The following is a 21,259-nucleotide window of genomic DNA, read 5'->3' as shown; positions in this document are numbered from 1 at the left end:
AAATGTATAATGCTGCTTTTTGCTCCGCACCAACTAAAATTCTTTTCATACACATTTAAGTTGCATCTCAAATCAGATGTGATATAGGAGAACTCTCAGTCTTCACTTCTAAAATTTATACTAGGGGTTGGGCTTTTTTGGGGGGGGGGAAATCTAGCAACCCATTTTGATTGCAGCAGCATGGGGAAGAGTTTTGGCTGTTCTGCTGCATGGTGGTTTCCAGCTCTTAAGTTTCTAAAAAAGATGTTTAGTTCAAAGCTAGGAGAAAAAAATAGATACTTTCATATAATTAAAGTCTTCTTTGAGCTGTGTTTCCATAAAGTTTCCTAGGCAATAATAACGTAGTACTTTGTCATTGGTTTTTTCCTGCATAGTGTTCATTTTTCAAACTGGCCCCAGTCCTGGGGTCTCCTGCCAAAGGAATTTTGGATCTGATCCTGCTTAGCTTTTGAGATGCACCAATGTTAGCTAGGTGCCGCCACCTAATTTAAATTCTCTTGCCCGTATTTTTTTTGTCAATTATAGAACTAATGCCAGTTTCAGGAAAGGAAAAGGAATTTAACTGAGGATGACTTTGCCTGTCACAGACCTTGCACTCTCTGAGGGAAAAAAATGGAGGACCGGGGGGGGGGGGGGGAGAAAGATTCATAGAAACTTCTTCCCAGCCATCCATTTTTCATTGGAAATTATAATGGGCTATCTGGGAACAGAGAAAGAGTGAGAAAACACGGGGAATTAAGGTGAAGATTTCTGAGTGCAGGGTTGGAAAGGTAGAAAAGTGAAAAGGAGCTATAAAGTAATTCTGTCTTAAGTACATCAGGTATACGTTGAGCGGGAGAACTAATTGGGAGACTTTCAAGACCGAGGTCAAGCTTTTCAAGGGTAGAAGCCTCAGGAAATGGAAACCGGTTGGATTTCTGGGGTCAGCTTTATTGATAATAATAATAATAATAATAATAATAATAATAATAATAATAATAATAATAATAATAATAATAATAATAATAATTTTATTTGTATACTGCCCTTCTCCCGAAGGACTCAGGGCGGTGAACAGGGCAAACATATAAAAATACAAGAATACAAATATTAAAAAAAGATTAAACAAGGTGCCCAAGACTAACAACAATAAGTTAAAATACACTAAAAACAATGTTAAAATCCAAACCCATCACCCATCAGGCCAGGCTGGCTTGTTCGAACAAGTAAGTCTTCAGATCGCGTCGGAAGGAGCGAAGGTCGGGCGCCATCCGGATAAGAGGGTATTGTAGCAGAATCTTGTCCTGTCCAGTTTGGAATGGCATGCAGATATGTGGGAGAAAGCTGAGGAGGAACTGAAGAGTAGTCAGAGGGACACACCTTAGTGAGAAGAAGACGTAGCACTGGTGAGGAAGGGCTGTCGGGAACAACAGAGAGAGTTATAAAGATTACAACAAAGAAACAGAAGGGAATGTTTGTGATGTCTGTGTATGTGTGTGTGTAAGAGAAAAAGAGTGTGTTAAATTCTTTTAAAAATAATGTAGGCAATTGGAGTACCTGATTTTTTCTGATTTTTGCAGTGATTCAAAATAAAGAAACCTTTGGTTCTGCTCTCTTCCATAGTGTATGTGTATGGGGAGAAGAGAGAGAGAGAGAGAGAGAGAAAGAGAGAGAGAGAGAGAGAGAGAGAGAGAGAGAGAGAGAGAGAGAGAGAGATGTCTTGATATTCAGCATAACTGTTGGCCTTTCTGTGAAATGTGTTTTTGTTAAAGTAAAAAAAAAATCTAATTTCAAAAGCATTCATGTTGTGCATGTTTGGCCTCGCTTCTGCCATGTATTCTAGACAAATATAATTTGAGAGAGAGGGGTTGTTTTTTCCTTCTATGTCATCTTCAGGTCTGCCAAATATAGAATCTTTCTTAGAATGTGCTGGCAAAGGAGTCTGTGAAATTAAAACTTTATAATGTCATATATTTTTTTATCCAAATTGTAAAATGCATTAAATGCTTTGAGGACTTCATTTAAAAAGACTTTTAATGGCTCAACGTAATAGTCATACGTGTCTTTCACCTGACTTCAAAGTTTTCTTCTGAAGGCAGAAAAACACAACAAACGCAACCTGAGTTCAGTTCCTTGTATGCCACAAATGTGCCATTTTATTCTTGCTTTCGCTTAGTCCTGTAGCATTCAATCTTCTTTCCCCAATACAATAATTGCTGCTCATAGCTTTGGAGTACAGTCAAAATAAATGGTTTTTATGGTTATCAGTATTTCTGGCTTTGGTTCGTCATTTAATTACCTGCACAATTCATTTATTGCCTCATAGATTCCTCTGCCTGGAACATTATCCTTTAAACAATACATAAAATATTAAGGTCAGGCTTAAAGGGGGAAACGGGAGATCTGTGCAATCTAGTCAACCACAACAATATTTAATAGAAAGCTATTTGCCTGTCTAAAGCAGTTTGTGAGGGGAAGGTTGCTAGGTTGTCTCCAGCATTTAAAATGAGATGCAGTGGGATGGTTTGAGGGGCAGAATTTTCATTCTTTGTGAAAGCTGAGCTCCAGTCAAAAGTAGGGTGCTGGTTCTGCTGCCTCTGCCAGGTCTTCAATGACAACAATGCAGTAAAGGGACAGGCTATTTCAAGGGCAACTGCAGGAGAGTTTAAAAAAAGTCAAGATGGTGTCCATGACTACATGATTGAACATCCTTCTCTTTTTTAATACGGACCACACATGCAACATACATATAAAAAAAAGGGTAGGGTTTCAGTTCAGCAGGCCCAGAGCTTCACTCTTTTGTATGCCTTGTTTCTCCCCCATCCAGACACCCCTCTATTGTGACCATAGCCTCAGTGGTGGGATTCAAATATGTGAACAACTGGTTCTCTATGTGGATGCCCCTTCCGGAAGTCCATTCTGGGCCTGGGCAACAAAAAAGTTAGCTACCGGTTTTGCCGAAGTGGTGCGAACTGGCTGAATCCCACCACTGCATAGCCTAATGTGTAATTTTGTGAACATGTTTGTGTACTCTGCTGCTTTCAGCTGAGGTCAGATGTGTTGCGCTCTTCTGACATCACAGGAGAATCTGTTTGGTAGATTTCAAACCAGATTGATCAGTTTTGCTAATATATGGGTTTGGTTTTTTTAATCTTATAATGCATACACTCAGTATATAATTTTCAATTTTGTAAACAGAAATATCTGACCCTAATAGTTTAGATAAATTGGTAAATCTTAGGGAGACTTCACTGCCTGGCTCCACATGGCATGATTGCAGAAAGACTCAGTCATCTAGTTCCAAAACCAAGGTTCACAATTTTTTTTGAACCAGGGGCCACTTTGACTGCTGATCATGCATCCCAAAATGTAGCTGTGATAGGAAGAATGGTGTGGTAATGCAGTGGTTAGAATGCAACATTGCAGGCTAACTCTGCTGACTGCCAGCAGTTCAATCCTGATCGGCTCAAGGTTGCCTCAGTCTTCCTTCCTTCCGAGGTCGGTAAAATGAGGACTCAGATTGTTGGGGGCAATAGGCTGACTCTATAAACCGCTCAGAGAGGGCTGTAAAGCACTGGGAAGCGGTATATAAGTCTAAGTGCTATTGCTATTGTTAAATACAAGAAAACAGTTATCATCTTATTAAATAGATAAGCAGCAAAGCTTTGAAGGCCGCAGGTGTTTCAGGAAGCACAGGTTGAGTCAGGAGTGGCAGCTGCATAATCTAGAATAATTCAAAAGTAGCCAATGTCCCAGGCAGATGCTGGCTAGAATAGAGCCTAAGATACATAACAAGGTTCCCTTCCTCCCGGTGTTATTTATTAACCCTCTACAATCTGGCAAGCACCTCTGTTGGTTGCCTGATTAGCCACTGGTAACACGAAGAGGGAACCCGACATGTGGCTTTGAACACAGGTAACTTTTAGATAAAAGGCATTCAAAGTTATATATTTCAACACTATTTAAAAGCTACTGTATATAAACAGAGAGTGAACCCCACATTCATTAATTTAGGCAACATGATACCTAATCTCTGTCTGTCTGTCTGTCTGTCTCCCTCTTCTGTCTGAAAGAAATAGCAAATAGATTGACCCATCCCAATCTGGCCCGTTTTCCTAACTAATAAGTAAAGTTGCAGTTGAAGATATCCAAGGGAAGATTACTGTAGGGCATTGAAAAATGGGGGGTTGTCCCATGACTCCAATTACCTCTTCCCCTACATTCCTTCTTAATCTCCAAATTAATACTGCTTGCATTGAAATGAATGGTCTTTCAGTATCAGTTCATTTATTTATTTTATTTATTTAATTAAATTTCTATACCGCCCTATTCCCGAAGGACTCATGAGACAGCATAAGCCGTTATTCTGATTTTCCCAAAGGCATCTGGTGAGAACACAAGGTTGGACCAAGTGACCCTTGGCTTATATCCAGCACAATATTTTTACATTGGCTATATTCGTTAGTAACTAGGGGTTGTTGTTGTTTTGACCAAGGAAAATACAGTGGTAGAGAAGGGAAAAAGATGAAGTTATATAACCCCAAAACAATGTTATAACCCCCCAAATGAATGGCGGGCCTGCTACTTCCTATAGTTTGCTTCCAAGAAAAATTTAGAGCAGCCTTGCAGCCTCCAGATATGTAAGACTACAACATCCATCTCCTAAACTAGCACACTTGTCCTGACCTTGAGAACAAATGGAGATTCATTTGAATCACCACATCTGGAGGGAGAAGGTGGTGTGGAGACTGTTACTATGAACATGGGAATATGGTCAGTTGCCAAAAGGATGAATCCTTCACTACGGGCTCAGCATGTCACTTTTAAATTTGCATATAATATTATGAAGACTCCTTCTTATCAGAGAGAAATCATCTACCGAGAAAAGAGAGATCTCCATTTGCTCCTGTAGCAAATTCTGAATCCCCAGGCAGTCTTTGTTTCCTTTATTGTTTTAATGTGCATGTGCAGAAAATGTGATAACATTCTGGACATAATGCACAGTCTAGTTCATTCGTGTTTCTGAAATTAAACTGTCAAGAGCTATCTTCCCTGGTAGCAATTTAATGACTAATATTTTTTGTCATAATGGCTTGCTAATGCCAATGAATAAAAGAAAATATTATAGTGATGCAGAGAACACCGATGGAAAATAAAATTTGAAATATTATAACCACTGCTTTTTACCAGAGTATCGGTATTTTGCAGCAGCAGGTAACTGGGATTCAGTGTAAGGTGAAAGATAAGAAGCCTCTCCAATGAATCCATGATTCCCACTCTTTGATTCTGCCGCCCATCATTATAGTATCATGCCTAAAGCATTCTAAAATAGTAAGTTACACCAAGGTTTTTTCAGGATGTGTCTCACAGAACACCGTATAGCTTGATGAGACTAAAGACAAAGAAACCTCCATCCACACAGACAATTTTCTTTCATTAGAGCTTTGCCTCTTGATCCTGGATCCCAGGATTTTTTATTTTTTTAATCAACAGGTTTTGCAGCCTGAAGAAGTTTGAAAACTCAGGAAGAAAGGAGAGGAGAGAGGGAAGAGAGTAGAGGAGGGGGAAGGAAGTAGGAAGGTTGGAGGGAAAGAGGAGGAGAAGTGGGGAGAAACGGGAGGGGAGTGGTGAGGAAAAGAGGAGAGGAGAGGAGAGGAAGAAGAGAGAAGTAGGAAAGAAAGGAGAAAGGGAGAAAGAAAGTAGAGAAGAGGAAAGAGAGAGAAGGAGGGTGGATACAGTGAAAGGGGAAATGGACGAGCAGCACCCAAACTTACGTGTATGTATTTATGTATGGCGATATATAATACCTACAGCATTACTGATATAACAAATGTTAAATACTTGAAAAAATGTTTATATTTCATTGGTTAGTTTGTGGTATATTAAAGGAACTGTGAAAAATAATAAATAAATAAATAAATAAATAAATAAATAAATAAATAAATAAATAAATAATAAATAAATAAATAAATAAATAAATAAATAAATAAATAAATAAATAAATGTTTGAAAACTCTGAATTAGAGAACTGCTGCCAAGGAGTCAGTGCACTACAGGACGACGTCGGCTTCTTCCCTGTAATTCGCTAACAAACCCCCATTTCAAATAAGACGTAGGGCTTGTATCAATAAAAAGCATTTTCTCTGATTAAAGATTAAAGATCTGTCAAAATCCATTTTGATTATTTTCATGACTCAAAATCTAGCACAAGGTTTTACTAATTAAGTTCCCCTTTCACACCTTTCTTTTGTAAGTGCAAGCGAAGAGGAGACTTAGTAGTCAGGTAATCACTAACTGTTCTGTGATTTATTTTGTGCCATTGAGCAGGATGAGACCTCTGCTCCATCTTTCCAGAAGACTCCTGAACTTACATATTTATTTAAGTCTAATAATACCTTTTCTGCACAAATTCAGATAATCATCCCAAAGCAATTTAAGCTCCGAATCTCAGGTTGTCAGTGATGGGCAGTATTAATTAACTACGTACCTACTATCTTAAAAATTAACTCCAACCTATTTTTATTATAAATCCTCATTAATAATTTGTGCATAATGCAACTCTTTCAATTTACAGTGGCTCACACTTAAATTTGCTAGTGGATTTAAACTGTCTGTCCAGTATTTAAAACAGAATAAAAACAAGTTCCAAAATCAATTTTTTTTGCTTTTGGAAATAGCACTGTGTTCCAGGATAACCTGATTCTTGTTTTTCAAGCAGAAACAGTTATACCTGAGGATTATCTGGTTGAACCCCTGGCAACAAAGCACTACAGCATTGATCCCTCTGATTCAGCATTTAATTGCATGGGATCTTTGTACTCTATGAGACAGAGTTCTGGAGAGGGACGGCACGGTGGAGGATCGTCTTCTTCCTGCAGCCATCGTTCTGCTCAAGTGGCTTCTGGAGGACCATCAACCGCTACTCTGAGGCATCAAACATCCAGCCCAACCAGAAACGGAACCATTCTGGAAGGAAACAGAAATGGTAACTTAACACTTTCCTTGTCTTGTAATGATTTTATCATCTTACTGATTTCTATAGTCTTATATCAAGCTTCCTCTTGAGAAAGCAATTGTGTGTACAGTAATTGCATGCAGAAAACAGTAGGATTGTGGCAACAAACCTTGACACCCTTCCCCAACCTTTGTGCAGTAACTCTGCAAGGATGGAGACTCTGTGCAAAGTCTGCAGACATGCAGGGCTTATTCATGCAATCTAATGCACGCAAGTCCATAGAAGTTATGCTTAATGCTGTGACATAAACCCACACAAATTATACTATCTGTACAAGTCACAATTATGAAAGTAACTTTAGATTTTCCATTCAGTTCTTTTGACTGCTCTGATGCAAACAATGATTTAGAACTCTCATTTAGCTCCTTTTGTATTTCATGTAACAGAGGAACATTGCTGAAGTTTGCATATTATTTCTTTCTTATAAACCAGATATCATCAAGATGTTATTTTGTAAAGATGCCGGGCAGCATCAAATGTAGTCCAATCTATCTATGCTGTGCTCTGAGTGTGGAAAAGGTAGAGTAGGAATCTCATACTGGGGGCTACTAAAGATGCCAAATGGGGTCAGTTAATCATAATAAGACATAGATTGTTGATGTATCTATTTAACTTCCCTGCAAGTTCTCCCCTTAATCTTATTATAAAAGAAAATAACATTGTAAATATGAACATTTAAAAGTTCAGACATGAGATTTAGATATTAACTATCATTTGAAAATAATAGTTTCAACTTTTTTTTCAAAATGAAGGAAAATTGGACCCTATTTAATAAATATAGTATTTTTTCCCCAATTGAACAAGGAATCTGAAGTAGCCGAAGGACCACTCGGGACGACAGGCTAGTTAACTTAAAGATGTATTAAGAGCAAGACAACAACAGAATAACTTGCCGGCTTTTTATAGCCGGCGGCTGTCAGTGAGGGCCAATCAGGTTTGTTCGTTTTGGCGCCGCGTCTCTCCCGACCAATCCGCGTCGTCTGTGTTTGACAGCTCCGGCTTCCGCATGGCTCGGTGTTTTGACAGCCGCGAGCTGTCAGTGGTCGCGCCTGCGCCTTGCGGGGAACTTTGACAGCTGTCAAAGTTCCCGCGTGTTCTTCTGTCAATCGTTTTACCTCATCGTCTGACCTGTTAACTTACATATTAAAGATGTTTATACATATAATACACCCCTTACCCCTCCCCTGGAGCGTTCCGTCCCCCTTGATCGTTGGCACCTGCCCACTGGTAGTCCTTTAGGTAGGCGGGGGCCCTTCGGTTTCTGCCGGAGCGGCGTGGAAGAGGGCCGATGTCTGGTTCTGCTGGTAGCGTGTCTCTTAGTCCCTCTTCGTCTTGGTCAAGCATTGGTAGTATTTCTGGGGGGGGTTGTGTGTTATGTTCCTCCGGTTGGGGTTCCGGGGTGTGTGGTGGTTGTCTGGGTCTGAGTTGGTCTATATGGCGGCGTAGATTGCCGTGAGTTTGTGTGGCTATGAGATAGGAGATGGGTCCTGTTTGTTTAAGCACTGTCCCTTGGACCCATTTGTTTTTATCTGTATAAGATCGTGCCCATATCAATTGGCCTGGTGTGAGTGTACGGGTTGGTTGGGGGTGCTCGTTTTCTTCCGGGAACGTGTCAGGATGTAATCTGTTGAGCCGCGTTATCAGCCTTCTCCCCCATCTTAGTTCCGCCGGTGATCTGCCCGTTGTTGTGCATGGCGTAGCGTGTTGTGACATTAGGAACTGGCTGAGTCGCCGCTGCCAGTTCCCCTTGACGAATTTTTTCAAAGCTTCTTTTGTGGAACGCACCATAATTTCTGCCATCCCATTCGTCGATGGGTGGAATGGTGCAGACGTGACCAGCCTAATACAATTCTTCATAGCGAAGATCTGAAATTCACGAGAGGTGAATTGAGGGCCATTGTCTGAAACTATGGTGTCTGGAAGGCCGTGTGTGGCGAATATTTTTCTTAGGGCTTGTATTGTGGCTCCTGATGTAGTTTTTCTAAGGGGAGTGACTTCTAACCATTTAGAATAGCTGTCAACTACAATTAGGAAACTTTGTCCCTGGATAGGTCCTGCGAAATCTAAGTGTATGCGTGACCATGGGTTTTTTGTAGTTTCCCATTTGTGAATTGGTGCTTGGGGTGGTTCGTTCCGTGTTGCTTGGCAAGTGTAGCACCCTCCCACATATTTTTCTATCTCTTTGTCAATGCCTGGCCACCATACATAACTCCTGGCCATTGCTTTCATCTTGACAATGCCAGGATGTCCTTCATGTAGGATGTCTAATGTTTGATTTATGTTTTTGTCGGGTATTATGACTCGATTTCCCCACAGCAGGCATCCCCTATGTGAAGATATTTCATTTTTTCTATTAAAGTATGGCTGGAATTGGGAGTGTGGGTTTTGTGCTGGCCACCCTGTTGTGGCCCATCTGAGAATTCTGCTGAGTATTTTGTCTTTAGCTGAGTTGTTAGCTATAATCTTTGCAGAGAGGGGACAGTCTGGAAGTTGTGAAATTGCTAAAATCAGACCGGCTGGGGCTGGGTCTGGGTCCTGGTTTTGAATTGGCAGTCTGCTGAGGCAGTCTGCATGACCTAACTCCTTCCCTGGTTTATGGATTAATTGATAGGAATAGGCAGATAAGAACGTGGACCACCTTAGAATTCTTGGTGAGAGGATCTGAGGTGTTGTTTTATTCCACGTGAAAATTCCTAGCAGGGGCTTGTGGTCTGTGAATATAGTAAAGGGTCTCCCATAGAGGTAGTCGTGGAATTTTTAACCCCTGCGACTATTGCTAGGGCTTCTCTGTCTATTTGTGCGTAGTTCCTTTCTGCTTTTGACAGAGTGCGTGAATAAAAGGCTATGGGTCTTTGGGTGCCGTCCTTATATAAATGACTTAACACTGCCCCTATTCCATAGGGAGATGCATCGCAAGCGATGCATATTGGTGTGTCCTCTCTAAAAAGGGTGATTGTTGAGCTATTGCAAATAATCTTTTTTAATGATTGGAAGCTATTTTCGTGTATTTTGGTCCAGGACCAAGCAGTTCCCTTGTCCAAGAGCCTATGCAAAGGCTCTGCGATAGTGGCTTTGTGGGGAAGGAAGGCGTGATAAAAGTTTAATAATCCTAAAAAGGCTTGGAGTTCTTGTTTATTCTTGGGGCTAGGTGCTGTTTGAATAGCCTTTAGTTTTTCGGTGGTGGGGTGGATGCCCTGGCCGTCTATTTTGTACCCTAGGAATTCTGTGGCCGTGACTCCAATGGAGCACTTTTCCCTTTTAAGTTTGAGACCGGCTTCTCTGAGCCGGCTCAGCACAGCTGACAGTCTGTCAGCTAAGTTTGCTTCGTTTTCTCCGGCGATGAGCACATCGTCGAAATAGGGGCAGACCCCGGGTATTCCTTTCAGGGTTTTCTCCATGATACCCTGGAAGATACCCGGGGCTGCCGATATGCCGAATTGGAGCCTTTTTACTTTAAAGGCACCGCGGTGGGTGACAATTGTCTGGGCTTCCGCGGTGTCATTGGTGACAGGCAGTTGCAAATACGCCTGCGTGAGATCAAGCTTGGCGAAAATGGCGCCGGAGCGGATGGAAGCAAAAACGTCCTTTACCGCTGGCACCGAGTAAGCATGGGGGCTGAGCGCTAAGTTGAGGGTCGCCTTATAGTCCGCACATAATCTTATTTCACCATTAGGCTTGACAGGGGTGACTATGGGGGTCTCCCAGCTTCCCCCCTCCGTAGGTTCGAGCACCCCGAGACCTACGAGGCGTTCTAGCTCATTTTCTATTTTTTCTTTGAGGGCAAAGGGTACTCTCCTAGCTCTTATCTTAATGGGCTGGATTGCTGGATTTAATTGTAAGGATACGGGGGGACCCGTGTATTTCCCTAGCGTGCCATCGAAAACGTCTGCATACTTGTTGCAGACGGCTTCGAGACTGGGTGATTGGACTGTATTTACCCCCGTTATGGCAATTCCTAGAGGCCCGAACCAGTTTAGACCTATCAGGTTGGTGCGGTTTCCTGGCGTGACTAGAACCTCTAAAGTGCCCTTGAATTTTTTGTATTCCACAGCCACCTTAGCCTTCCCTTCCAAGGGAATAGGGGTTTTTTGAAAATCTGCTAGATGGACCTGGGTTTGTTTCAGAGGAATTTTTCCCTTGGTTTGTTGGCAGATCTCCTTATACGTTTCTAAAGAAATTAAGGAGACAGCCGACCCGGAGTCTACCTCCATGAGGCAGGGTACCCCCTGAATTTTTACCCTGATCCTCACCTTTGAGCTTAAGCTGTTTACCCTATGGTTTCTATTAGGCCCCCTGTCATTTTTCCTCTGTTGGCCCGGGTAGCTGGCCTACCTGGGGAATTGGCCTCCAAGTCATTGACGTTGTCGCGGCCCCGGCTGCGACACACCGGTTTGATGTGGCCAGTCTTCCCGCAATTGTAGCACTTAGCATTTCTGAACCGGCAGCTTCCTCGGGCATGATTGCCCCCGCAGCTGGCGCAGGTGGCCCGTTGCTCGTAGCGCGGCGGTGGCGGAGGGGGGTTCCTGGATCTTCGGCGCTCCGATGTGTCGCTCCTTCTCTGTTGTCTGCGTTCCATTCGGCGCTGAAGGGCCTCTCCATCCGTGAAGTCCACCGACTCGTCGCTGTCGCTGAGCGTTGCACACTCTTGGTATACGGTCGCTGGGCTTTCGGAGGTCGTGGTAGACGGTTTCTTCTTGTGGTTATACTCGTAGGCCATGATCTCTCTGGTCACTTCTGCCAGGCTCATGTCGGTTTTGGATGTCAGCTTCTTCTGTAGACGTTCGTCCCTCAACCCGATCACCACCTGGTCTCTGATGCGGTCTTCTAGGTCGGGGAAACGGCAGTTCCGTGTGGCGTGTCTGACCCCAGCGATGAAATCGTTTGCGGGTTCGTCTGGTCGTTGCTTCTTGAGGGCGAATTGTACCCGCCAGTACAGTTCTGAGCGGGCCGGCATGTAATGCTTCGTGAGCTGGTCTACCAGATCCGCGTAGGAGACCTCGGTGATGGGTACCGGGCTAAACAGCCCTACGGCAGCGTCGTACATGGGGGGTCCGCTGATGTATAGCAGTGCGGCGGCCTTCGCTCTGTCATCGGTGATCTTGCTTACTAGGAGGTGTCAGGCCGAGCACGCCCGACATTCGGACGGGCCGCGGGGTGACTCACCGGACTGCCGGGCTCCCGCAGAGCACCCCGTCAGGCCCCGAAGCCTTCCGCCGGCGCCCGTCGTCTCCCGGAGGGCCAGGACAGCATTCGGCCCTCCCCAGCATTCCGGTAACCGGAGCAACCCACCAGGCCCCAAAGCCTTCCACCGGCGCCCGTCATTTCCTGGAGGGCCGGGTCAGCACACGGCCCTCCCCAGCGTCCCGGTAGCCGCCCGGAGCAACTTACCAGGCCGCAGGATCGTTCGCCGGCATCCTCGCCTCCTCGCCATGCTGCCGGGTTCCGGAAACGGCTGGCCACGCCCATGCTACTCCAACGGGTCGGGGAATGGGCCAGCAAGAAGAACGGCGCAGCGGTGGGCCGCCTGTCAGCTGGGGAGGCCGCGGACCAGCCAGCCGGGCCCCGGAGGCTGCTTACAGGCCGGGAAGGGGCCGTACGATGAACTAGCCGGTGGCTGCCCAGCGCCTGAGCTGCAGGGCAAGAATGGGTGCCTGGGTGGGCCAGGGGGTGACGGAGACGACCGGTGGGCCGGGAAGGGGTTTAGCGAGCAGCTTGCGGCGGTCTGGGGTGGTGAGGGGAAAGAAGAGTCTAGGCAGAGCTTTGGGGGAAAAGGGGGAGGTTTAGGCTGGGGGGTAACTTACCGGCTGCATTGGTGGTGGGACGGGAGCCAAAAGGAGGGAGCCTTGGGAGGCGGGGTTTAAGTAGGGTGGGGGCGTGGTGGTGTAATTGAGGGTGTGGTGGTGGGAGTCGGCCTTGCCGGTTATTTAACAGCGTTGACTGTGCTGTAAAGTCAACGCTGACTTCATTTGTCTTTGAGCGACTGTTTATGCGGACAATAAACACGGCTTAGAAGAACCAGCTCCCGTTCCGGTTTCAATCTTTGGGTGACTCGTCGGACGGGGTCTGAAAGGAGGAATCCCTCGACCTGTCCCAGGTGTGATTGCCACCTCTCGGGATTGCGGGTATCGAATTCCCTCACACGGCCGAAGTTTGCCATGTTGTCCGGTCCTAGGTCTCGCTCCGTTGGAAGTTAAAACCTCCGTGACAGCTCTGGCCGGGAACTCTCTTCCGCGGCCGTGACTTCAGCTCAGGAGCGATCCCATCCTCGTCGCCAGTGAAGTAGCCGAAGGACCACTCGGGACGACAGGCTAGTTAACTTAAAGATTTATTAAGAGCAAGACAACAACAGAATAACTTGCCGGCTTTTTATAGCCGGCGGCTGTCAGTGAGGGCCAATCAGGTTTGTTCGTTTTGGCGCCGCGTCTCTCCCGACCAATCCGCGTCATCTGTGTTTGACAGCTCCGGCTTCCGCATGGCTCGGTGTTTTGACAGCCGCGAGCTGTCAGTGGTCTCGCCTGCGCCTTGCGGGGAACTTTGACAGCTGTCAAAGTTCCCGCGTGTTCTTCTGTCAATCGTTTTACCTCATCGTCTGACCTGTTAACTTACATATTAAAGATGTTTATACATATAATGCAGAATCTTTTGCCTTCCAGAGACTATGGGATCTGTTATACTGTCTGAGGTTAATGAGAGATGAGATCCCTTTTGTAAATTGCAATGTATGATGGAGACTTTTTGAAATAAGATTACCAAAAATCCAAATTAGATGGCAGCAAAGTTTGCTGCATCTCCTTACTGTCACCTACGTCTGGTTTTTTTTTTTGTAGCCCATGTCTTCAGTCAGACAATTTAAACAGTTATTGTGGGGTCTTTGGTGGTCTCTGAGCTTGGTGGTTTTGTTGCAGACATTTCATTGCCAAACTAGGTAACAACATCAGTGCACCAAGCTCAGAGAGCACCAAGGTCCCCACACTTCAACCCTGAGCTACAAGTATTCTCTTCTGAGCCTTGGTGGTGCAGTGGTTAGAATGCAGTACTGTAGGCTACTTCTGGTGACTGTCGGCTGCCAGCAGACTGGCAGTTTGAATCTCACCGACTCAAGGTTGACTCAGCCTTCCATCCTTCTGAGGTCGGTAAAATGAGGACCCAGATTGTTGGGGGCAATAGGCTGACTCTGTAAACCACTTAGAGAGGGATGTAAAAGCACTCTGAAGCAGTATATAAGTCTAAATGCTATTGCTATTCTATTGGTTAAACAGATATTGTCCAGTCGAGGAGCAGATTTTGCTGCTACAATAAATTTATCTCATTGGTAAGTGACTTACCCCATAGTTTGTTCACACAATGTTCTTGCTAAATACAGTTCCATCAAAAGGTCATCAATAATGAATCCTTAGACAAGATAAGAAAGAGACCTGAATTATCCTCTCCTTACTCCTACCACCTACCATACCTAAAATATTAAGTCATAAGAAAAAGGGTTGATAAGACAGGAAAGAACTTCAGTATAAGAACCCAATGTTATCATTTAACCTAGTGGCAGCAAGATTTTAAACTATATCTATTTATCACCAAAATGCAATTATGCAACTTCTGACCAGATAAAATCAGTATTGCTACCCAAGAGAAAACATAACTTTCATAAAGGTACGGGTATCTTTTTTTTTAAAGGAAGTTAACCTGTTGTAGTGGTTAAGGCTTCGGGCTAGAAACTAGGATACTGTGAGTTCTAGACATATCTATGATTGAAGCCTGCTGGGTGACCTTTGGCCAATCACTCTCTCTGAGCCCTAAAAAGAAGGCAAAGGCAAACTACTTCTGAAAAATGTTGCCAAAGAAACTTCAGGGACTTTTCCAGGCAGTCACCAGGTATCAATATTGATTTGAAGGCACATGCACACACAAGGTACCTGCATAGCCCTAATACATTCTGCCTGGAGACTGGAATTCTGATCCAACTCCCTTCTTTCTTGGAGCATACAGGACTCAAGATTTTGGTGGGCAGCGCATTCAGAAGCCTGATCAGTGCAGCCCAAATCTCTTCTGATTCGCAGGCTGCTATGTGCTGGGCAACAAAGGAGGCAGGAGAATTTCTCCTTGATCTGAGTGCTTTTAAATGGCAGGTGATACGCAAAAATGACGTGCTCATGCTGCATGTTGTTTTCTGGTAGTATGAAGGGGATCCAGAATCTGCTGTAATGTTAATGCTATGCAACTCTGTTACCTCCAGGGAAATTGAGTCCCAGGTGAGCAATCACATATCTATAAAGACAGGACAACAAGCTGCTTCTAAGCCAGGAGCTGAGAAATCAAAACAAAACAAAACAAAACAAAACAGATCTTGTTCCCTAGACCAGGGCTCATGCTGGGTGAGGAATTCTGGGAGTTGAAGTCCACAAGTCATAAAGTTGCCAAGGTGGGAGACCCCTGCACTAGACCAAAGAGTTACACTGATTGGACTGAGAAAGTAAAACAGAAGAGGTTGAGCAAGGCTTTAATTATTTGCAGCATTGCAATCTTTAGGATTGGGCCTAGAAGAGACAGTCATTCCATTCATCAATACTAGCTGCTATATTTTCTGCAGAATTGATTATGTTGGCTCTTTCTTCTTGGGGTGATTGTAAGTCTGCAATTCCCATTCTTCCAAAAAGGAAACTTTGAGAAGTTCATTGCATGGAGTGAAAAGTATACAGAGATCAGTCACTGTACAGTTCTTCACAGGAAAAAAAAAGCAGCATTAGTATGGGAGCTCTTGAAATGCTATGAGTCAAGTGGCTAAATTCTAACTTCATGCAGCTTCTGGTTGCCAGGAACAGGGGGTGTTTTATGTAAATCCAAATCTGCTCGTCAATGTTATCACATTCTGTGTACACTGTTTAAGAATGGATAAATAGGTTCACTTTCCCTTTGAAATGCTTTCTAAGTTTTTAAGTACCCCATAGTTCATTTACATTTTTCCTTTCCACCTGCCAAAGCCAGGAAATTGGATTTTATCTAAATTATGATCTTTATGGGTAATTATTGGTAGCAAACAGTCCTCTCTCTTTGTAATTTGAGTATTCTTTATCATCTTGATTAATTCTGATGACAAGTGCCCTAGGATACCTATGACATGTGAGAGATGAGATTGTTATTAATGTATTTAATCCCTGGTGTGAATAATTTCAGATGCATAAATGCAGGATTTATATACAGGAAGAACTCCTACAGCAAGAAAAAAAGCAAAACAAAAAATAACTATATACAATATTCATGAAGAAGAGTGGTGTCAGCCAGTTTTGCATCAGTTCTGTTGACTATCAATTAACTCAGTTCAAGATGTTGAATTTAGTCTCTTAAACTCTTTATGATGTGAGTCCAAAATTCTCCTGGAAGGTTTTTTATGGAATTCATTTTCGTGGTTAGTTTATAAACAAACAGCTGAGCTTATTTTGTTCATTTTTTGGAATTTTTGAGCTTAACATTTAAAGCCTGTAAATGCCAAATAGAGGAAGTCTTAGTAATAAGACTACCTTTATCAATATATTACAGCAATGGACCTTATGTTCATAAACCTTAATCACTGTAACTTTAAACAGGCAATAATCTCTTATAATCTCTATTTATTTAACAGCTTACACTGTCCTTCTGGATCTTTCCTAGTAATATGTTTGAACCTCTTGGCTCTCCTGTTCTTCATCTACTAACTAGACATTTCAATTCCTCCATATCTCTCATACCCCTAATTTGTCTCTTACTCACTTATATTGTATAATGCTCTGTCAGACATTCTGATGCTGCTTTGTACAGCAGTAGTAGAGTAGAAAATAGAAAACTGCAATATAGAACATCAGGTCACTGGTCTGCTTTTTCAGAACAGTTAACATTACCCAACACAGTTCTGCAGCCTCAAAAAAGGACAATCAGTTCCTGCTCTACAAAGAGAAGGTGGAAATTGCATCTGGAGTCTTCAGTGGGCTGCTATCTACTGGGATTCTGCTGTTCCTTGACTCTTATCAAGGATGTACATCCATGCTGATATCCAGATAGTTCTTGTAGCAGACCACAGACCAGGCAGGCTAACATGAAGTTAGCACTGTTGCAATTCCTGAAGATATTTTGCGGTTTGCGCATGTGGCGCTTTTGAACGCGCAGGAAGAGCTCTCTCCCTGCCATCCGATCCTTCTTCATTGGAGGACCCTGAAAAGGGTTGAAAGTCGCCCTGGAGGGGTGACCACCACAAGGAGGCCCTCCTGTGATCTTGGAAGGGTGGCAGCCCTCCGCTTGAATCCGGAGCAGCTCCTTTTGGCCCGAAGAAGAGACCAATCATCAAGTTGGCCGATCATTAAGCCGTTCCCTGCCGAAAGCCAAAAGCACCATTTAACACAACAAAGCAATCTGGAGGACCTGGGTGAGACCTTACCTTTCTTATCCCCCTAACTGCCTGCCTGTGGGACTTTTCTGAAAATTTTCTCCCCCTTTTTTTTAAACAATGGCATTTGTATACTTGGGGAATAACATTTTAAGCCTTAAAGCATGGAAGGAAAAGAAAATCATCTGATTAAGCAAAGAAATTAAGCAATCTTATTTCTACTCATTAAAAAGCTCCTATTTTCTGTTTAAGATATGAATTAAGGAAAAAAGAATGGACTAATTATACAAAAGCTTTATATTAATTTGGGGGGAAAAGAAGAACTTTACAACTTATTCTATATGCTATTGATGACATCTTGCGGCTAAACTTGGAATTGCAAGTAAACCTTTTGCTTATTGTGAGAGCTGACTGAATAACAGAGCTGTCCTTGATACTATCTTCAAAGATAAGTGTGGGAACACCTGGCACTGAAAACAACTTTTAGGAGCATTGGAGGTGCAAAATTATTGACTCTTATTAAAATAGCCTCCATGGAAGACTTAGCTGTAAACACCAATGAAATGCATGACTATATCCCACCACTTAATTACAAATTGATATTGGACATAATCTTGGCTATAACTGAGCAAATTAAAGCCAAATTGCATGATAAACCTGACAACTTAAAGCCACTAAACCAAATTTTGACTTTAAATGATGAACTGACAATTCAAAAACAAATAGAAGAATTGGAAATTAACATCAAAATAAGAGACTTCAAAGAGCAACAAACACAGCCTACAGAGAACCTTGAAGTCCGAACTCCAACTTCAACTACAAAACTTACAACTCAGAAAACAACACCCGAAGAAAGCAACATTAAGAGTGAAAATATCAAAGGCCTTCAAATACAGTATGTTGAGGATTCAGCTAATCAAACGATAACAACATTAGCTAATAGTTTCTACCTAACCCAGATGGAAATGGAAGAAGAAAAAGATCAGACTGAATTAATGACAATTATATTACATCAAACATCAAAAACTGAGCTATTCAAGCAATATTTCAATGATTATAAAGGGGACACCAGCTTGGCAAAACTATCATTTGGATGGTCTCCTCGGATTCAAATAAGAGGTGGAGGAGGAAAGGGAGACACATTTAAAAATGCAAAGACACTAAGATGGAAGCCTGATTGGCACAAAAGGAATGGGAGAGTTAGATTTAAAATTTTAGACTTATCTCTTTTTTGGGATTTGCAAGGACAGAGCTTAAAAAATCTCTTTTGATGGACTAAGGGGAATCTTATATATATATAAACTGGAATCTTATATATATAAACTGATTTTACATTTAGGTTTTAGATCTTTAAAGGAAAACAAAATTAAGCTTTTAGAATAAAATTTTGAACTATACTATAGAATTTAGGATCTTATAACAAAAGATAATATGTTAATAATTGTTGAACGGTTAAGACAAAAAATATTTTTCTAATTGGTGATTTGTTAAGATGAAAACTAGACTTTACTGGTAAATCATAAGAATGTTTTGTAATGAACAATGTAAGTTTTGTAGACAAGAGTATTATTCCAAATAGTATCATATTGAGAGCCACATAGCCAATGTGATGAATTGGAATTAGGGAGAGGTCTATGGAAATCTAACTTTGTTTGAATTTCAGTTAGTTCTGTTCTCCTCAAGCTATCTGTCAAGCCGTCCCCGATGAAAACACAGTCGATGAGCCGTGGTACGGTTAACAACAATGGGTCCTTTATTCGCAAACTCCAAAGTAAACGAAAAGTCAGCGTTGGAAGCCACACGCCTCCAACGCAGGCTTTATAACCGATACACATCTCGGCCCCACCCTCCCCACAACTAGCCAGCATCCGGCTGGTGCCTATTAAACCCCTGTCCTCCTTCCGCCCCCTTATGCGTCCTTGCGCCCGTGCTCCCCTGTGATCTTTTTGCCGCAAAGTAAGTATCCTGTTTGACCCTCCAGCCTCCCCCCAGTCCCAACCCTAAACTCCCAGCGCATAACCATCCCTCTGTAACCCATCGCGTCTTCCTCACCCCCACCTAACTCTAATACACCTTTCCACACGTCCCATAATGAGTCTTTGTCAGGTCCCGGCTCCAGACCATCCGGAGTTGCTGGTGTTGGCTGATTGTCGGGAGACCTCCCTGACTTTCAGGCAACGACGTAGACAGGCCTGTCCTGCCAGGACCCCTCTCAACCGGCCATGAGCCCTCCCGGCATAAGCCTATCCATGGTTGGGCCTCCGGCGTGAGGAACGCCTGCCTCCGTCGGCAACTGTTGGGGTCCTTGTGTGGCTGAGCAGTCCGGGCTGTCCTTTCGAGCACCTGCAGGTCCTCCTGTAGGACCCTCTAATGCAGGCATGACTAGGAGCCGTGAATCAGCTGGCTGTCGGAGCGGTGGAACCGGGAGACGCAGAACAGCTGGTTGCCGGGCTCATGAGGTGACTGATGGCTGAGAGGACCTTGCTGGAGCCCGTGAAGCAGGAGGTAACCTGGCCTGCGCAGCTGGGTCCTGCGGAACAGCTGGCTGTCCGGCCTGTGCAGTCGGGCCGATGCCCAGCTGACCGTTGGGACCGCCGCTTATCCACAGCCTCCTCCCGTGTTTGTTTGGGCGCAAGGCTGTGTGGGTAGGTGGATACATTAAGTCCTGTACCAGTTCCCTAACGCCCCTCGTAATGTCAGGCCCGTGGGGCTCGACACTATCATATGGGATTGCTTTGAGGATAAACTGAGGTGAGACTAGTTTTAGTTTCACACGCACTTTATCAGACTGAAAAACAGAGTTAGGGTTAGAGATACTCAAAGGGTAGGGGATTCCCACACTCTCCTCTAAAATATAATAGACAACACCACAGAAATGGTTTACATTTCACCATATGAACTACAGCCAATTGAGGTTATTCCCTGGTTTAAAGTGACACATGAATTGCATGATTTACTAAAGTCTTGTTTTGGCTTTTTTGATGGCTGTTTTAATCAGTTACCCGTGACAATAATAGCTGGGGTTATTTTATTTATTTATCATATTTATGTAGCCGTTCATCTCATGTAGAGACTCTGGGTGACAGACATAATAAAACAATCAAAATATCTAAAATCATAAATAAAAACAAAATGGTGAGATTTTGTTGTTGATAGAAGCATATGAGTTCTGGACAAAGTCCATGAGTTTCACACTTAAAGTTCAAAGAAATAGAACACTTAATGTCAAAAAATAGAACAGGGTAATAACAAGTAGGATATGGGGATGGGATCAAAGCAAAGTTATGGAACAGCTGTTTTGCATGCATGTTGCAGAATTTGGTACTTATATTCAATCAGCAACTTGGTAGCTAATATCTTTTTTCTTTCATGGCACAAGAAATGGAAGCATTTATAGCTGATCTTTCTACATCTTCTCCCATCTCATTAGCATCTCTCTTTTATATGTATTGATCTGGAATCACACATACAATGGATAAACAAATACTAAAGATCTATTTAGAAATCAAATAAGAAATGAGGGAAGTGACAAACCAACTGCAACAATGCCATAACTATAGCATTAAAAAAGAAATATAAATGTGCAAGACACATTGTACATTTAACAGACAGAGATGGACACAAAAAGTAATATAAATATAAATAACACATGTCCACTTGGATTAGCTTGGATGGACTGTGAAAAGATCTCAGTCCCACTTGGGATGCCTTAGCAAAAGACTGAATGAAGCTGTCATTTCATATATTATCTGAATTTCAACATTATCTGGATGAAAATGACAGTGAAGTGATAAAGTGAAAATATCTAGACTGGATGCAAGTTCCTTTGAATTTAATTGCAAGAAGATATGAAGTGGCAATAAAGCAAAATATGTATAAAAATCAATAGCTGAACTAATTTAAATGTTATTGCT

At 42.9% G+C, this 21,259-nt stretch overlaps 1 protein-coding gene across 1 annotated transcript in view; it reads left to right on the top strand.

Annotated features, from left to right (window-relative positions):
• SCML4 (Scm polycomb group protein like 4) overlaps positions 1 to 21,259 on the top strand; it is a 49,775-nt gene that overhangs the window by 17,926 nt on the left and 10,590 nt on the right. Inside the window, exon 5 of the mRNA XM_083349370.1 lies at positions 6,698 to 6,964. Coding sequence (XP_083205496.1) covers positions 6,698 to 6,964 — 267 coding nt within the window. The remainder of the gene's footprint in view (positions 1 to 6,697; positions 6,965 to 21,259) is intronic.

Source organism: Vipera ursinii (assembly GCF_947247035.1).
Source record: "Vipera ursinii genome assembly, chromosome: 1".
NCBI lineage: Eukaryota > Metazoa > Chordata > Lepidosauria > Squamata > Viperidae > Vipera > Vipera ursinii.
This window is presented reverse-complemented; position numbering and strand designations above follow the sequence as displayed.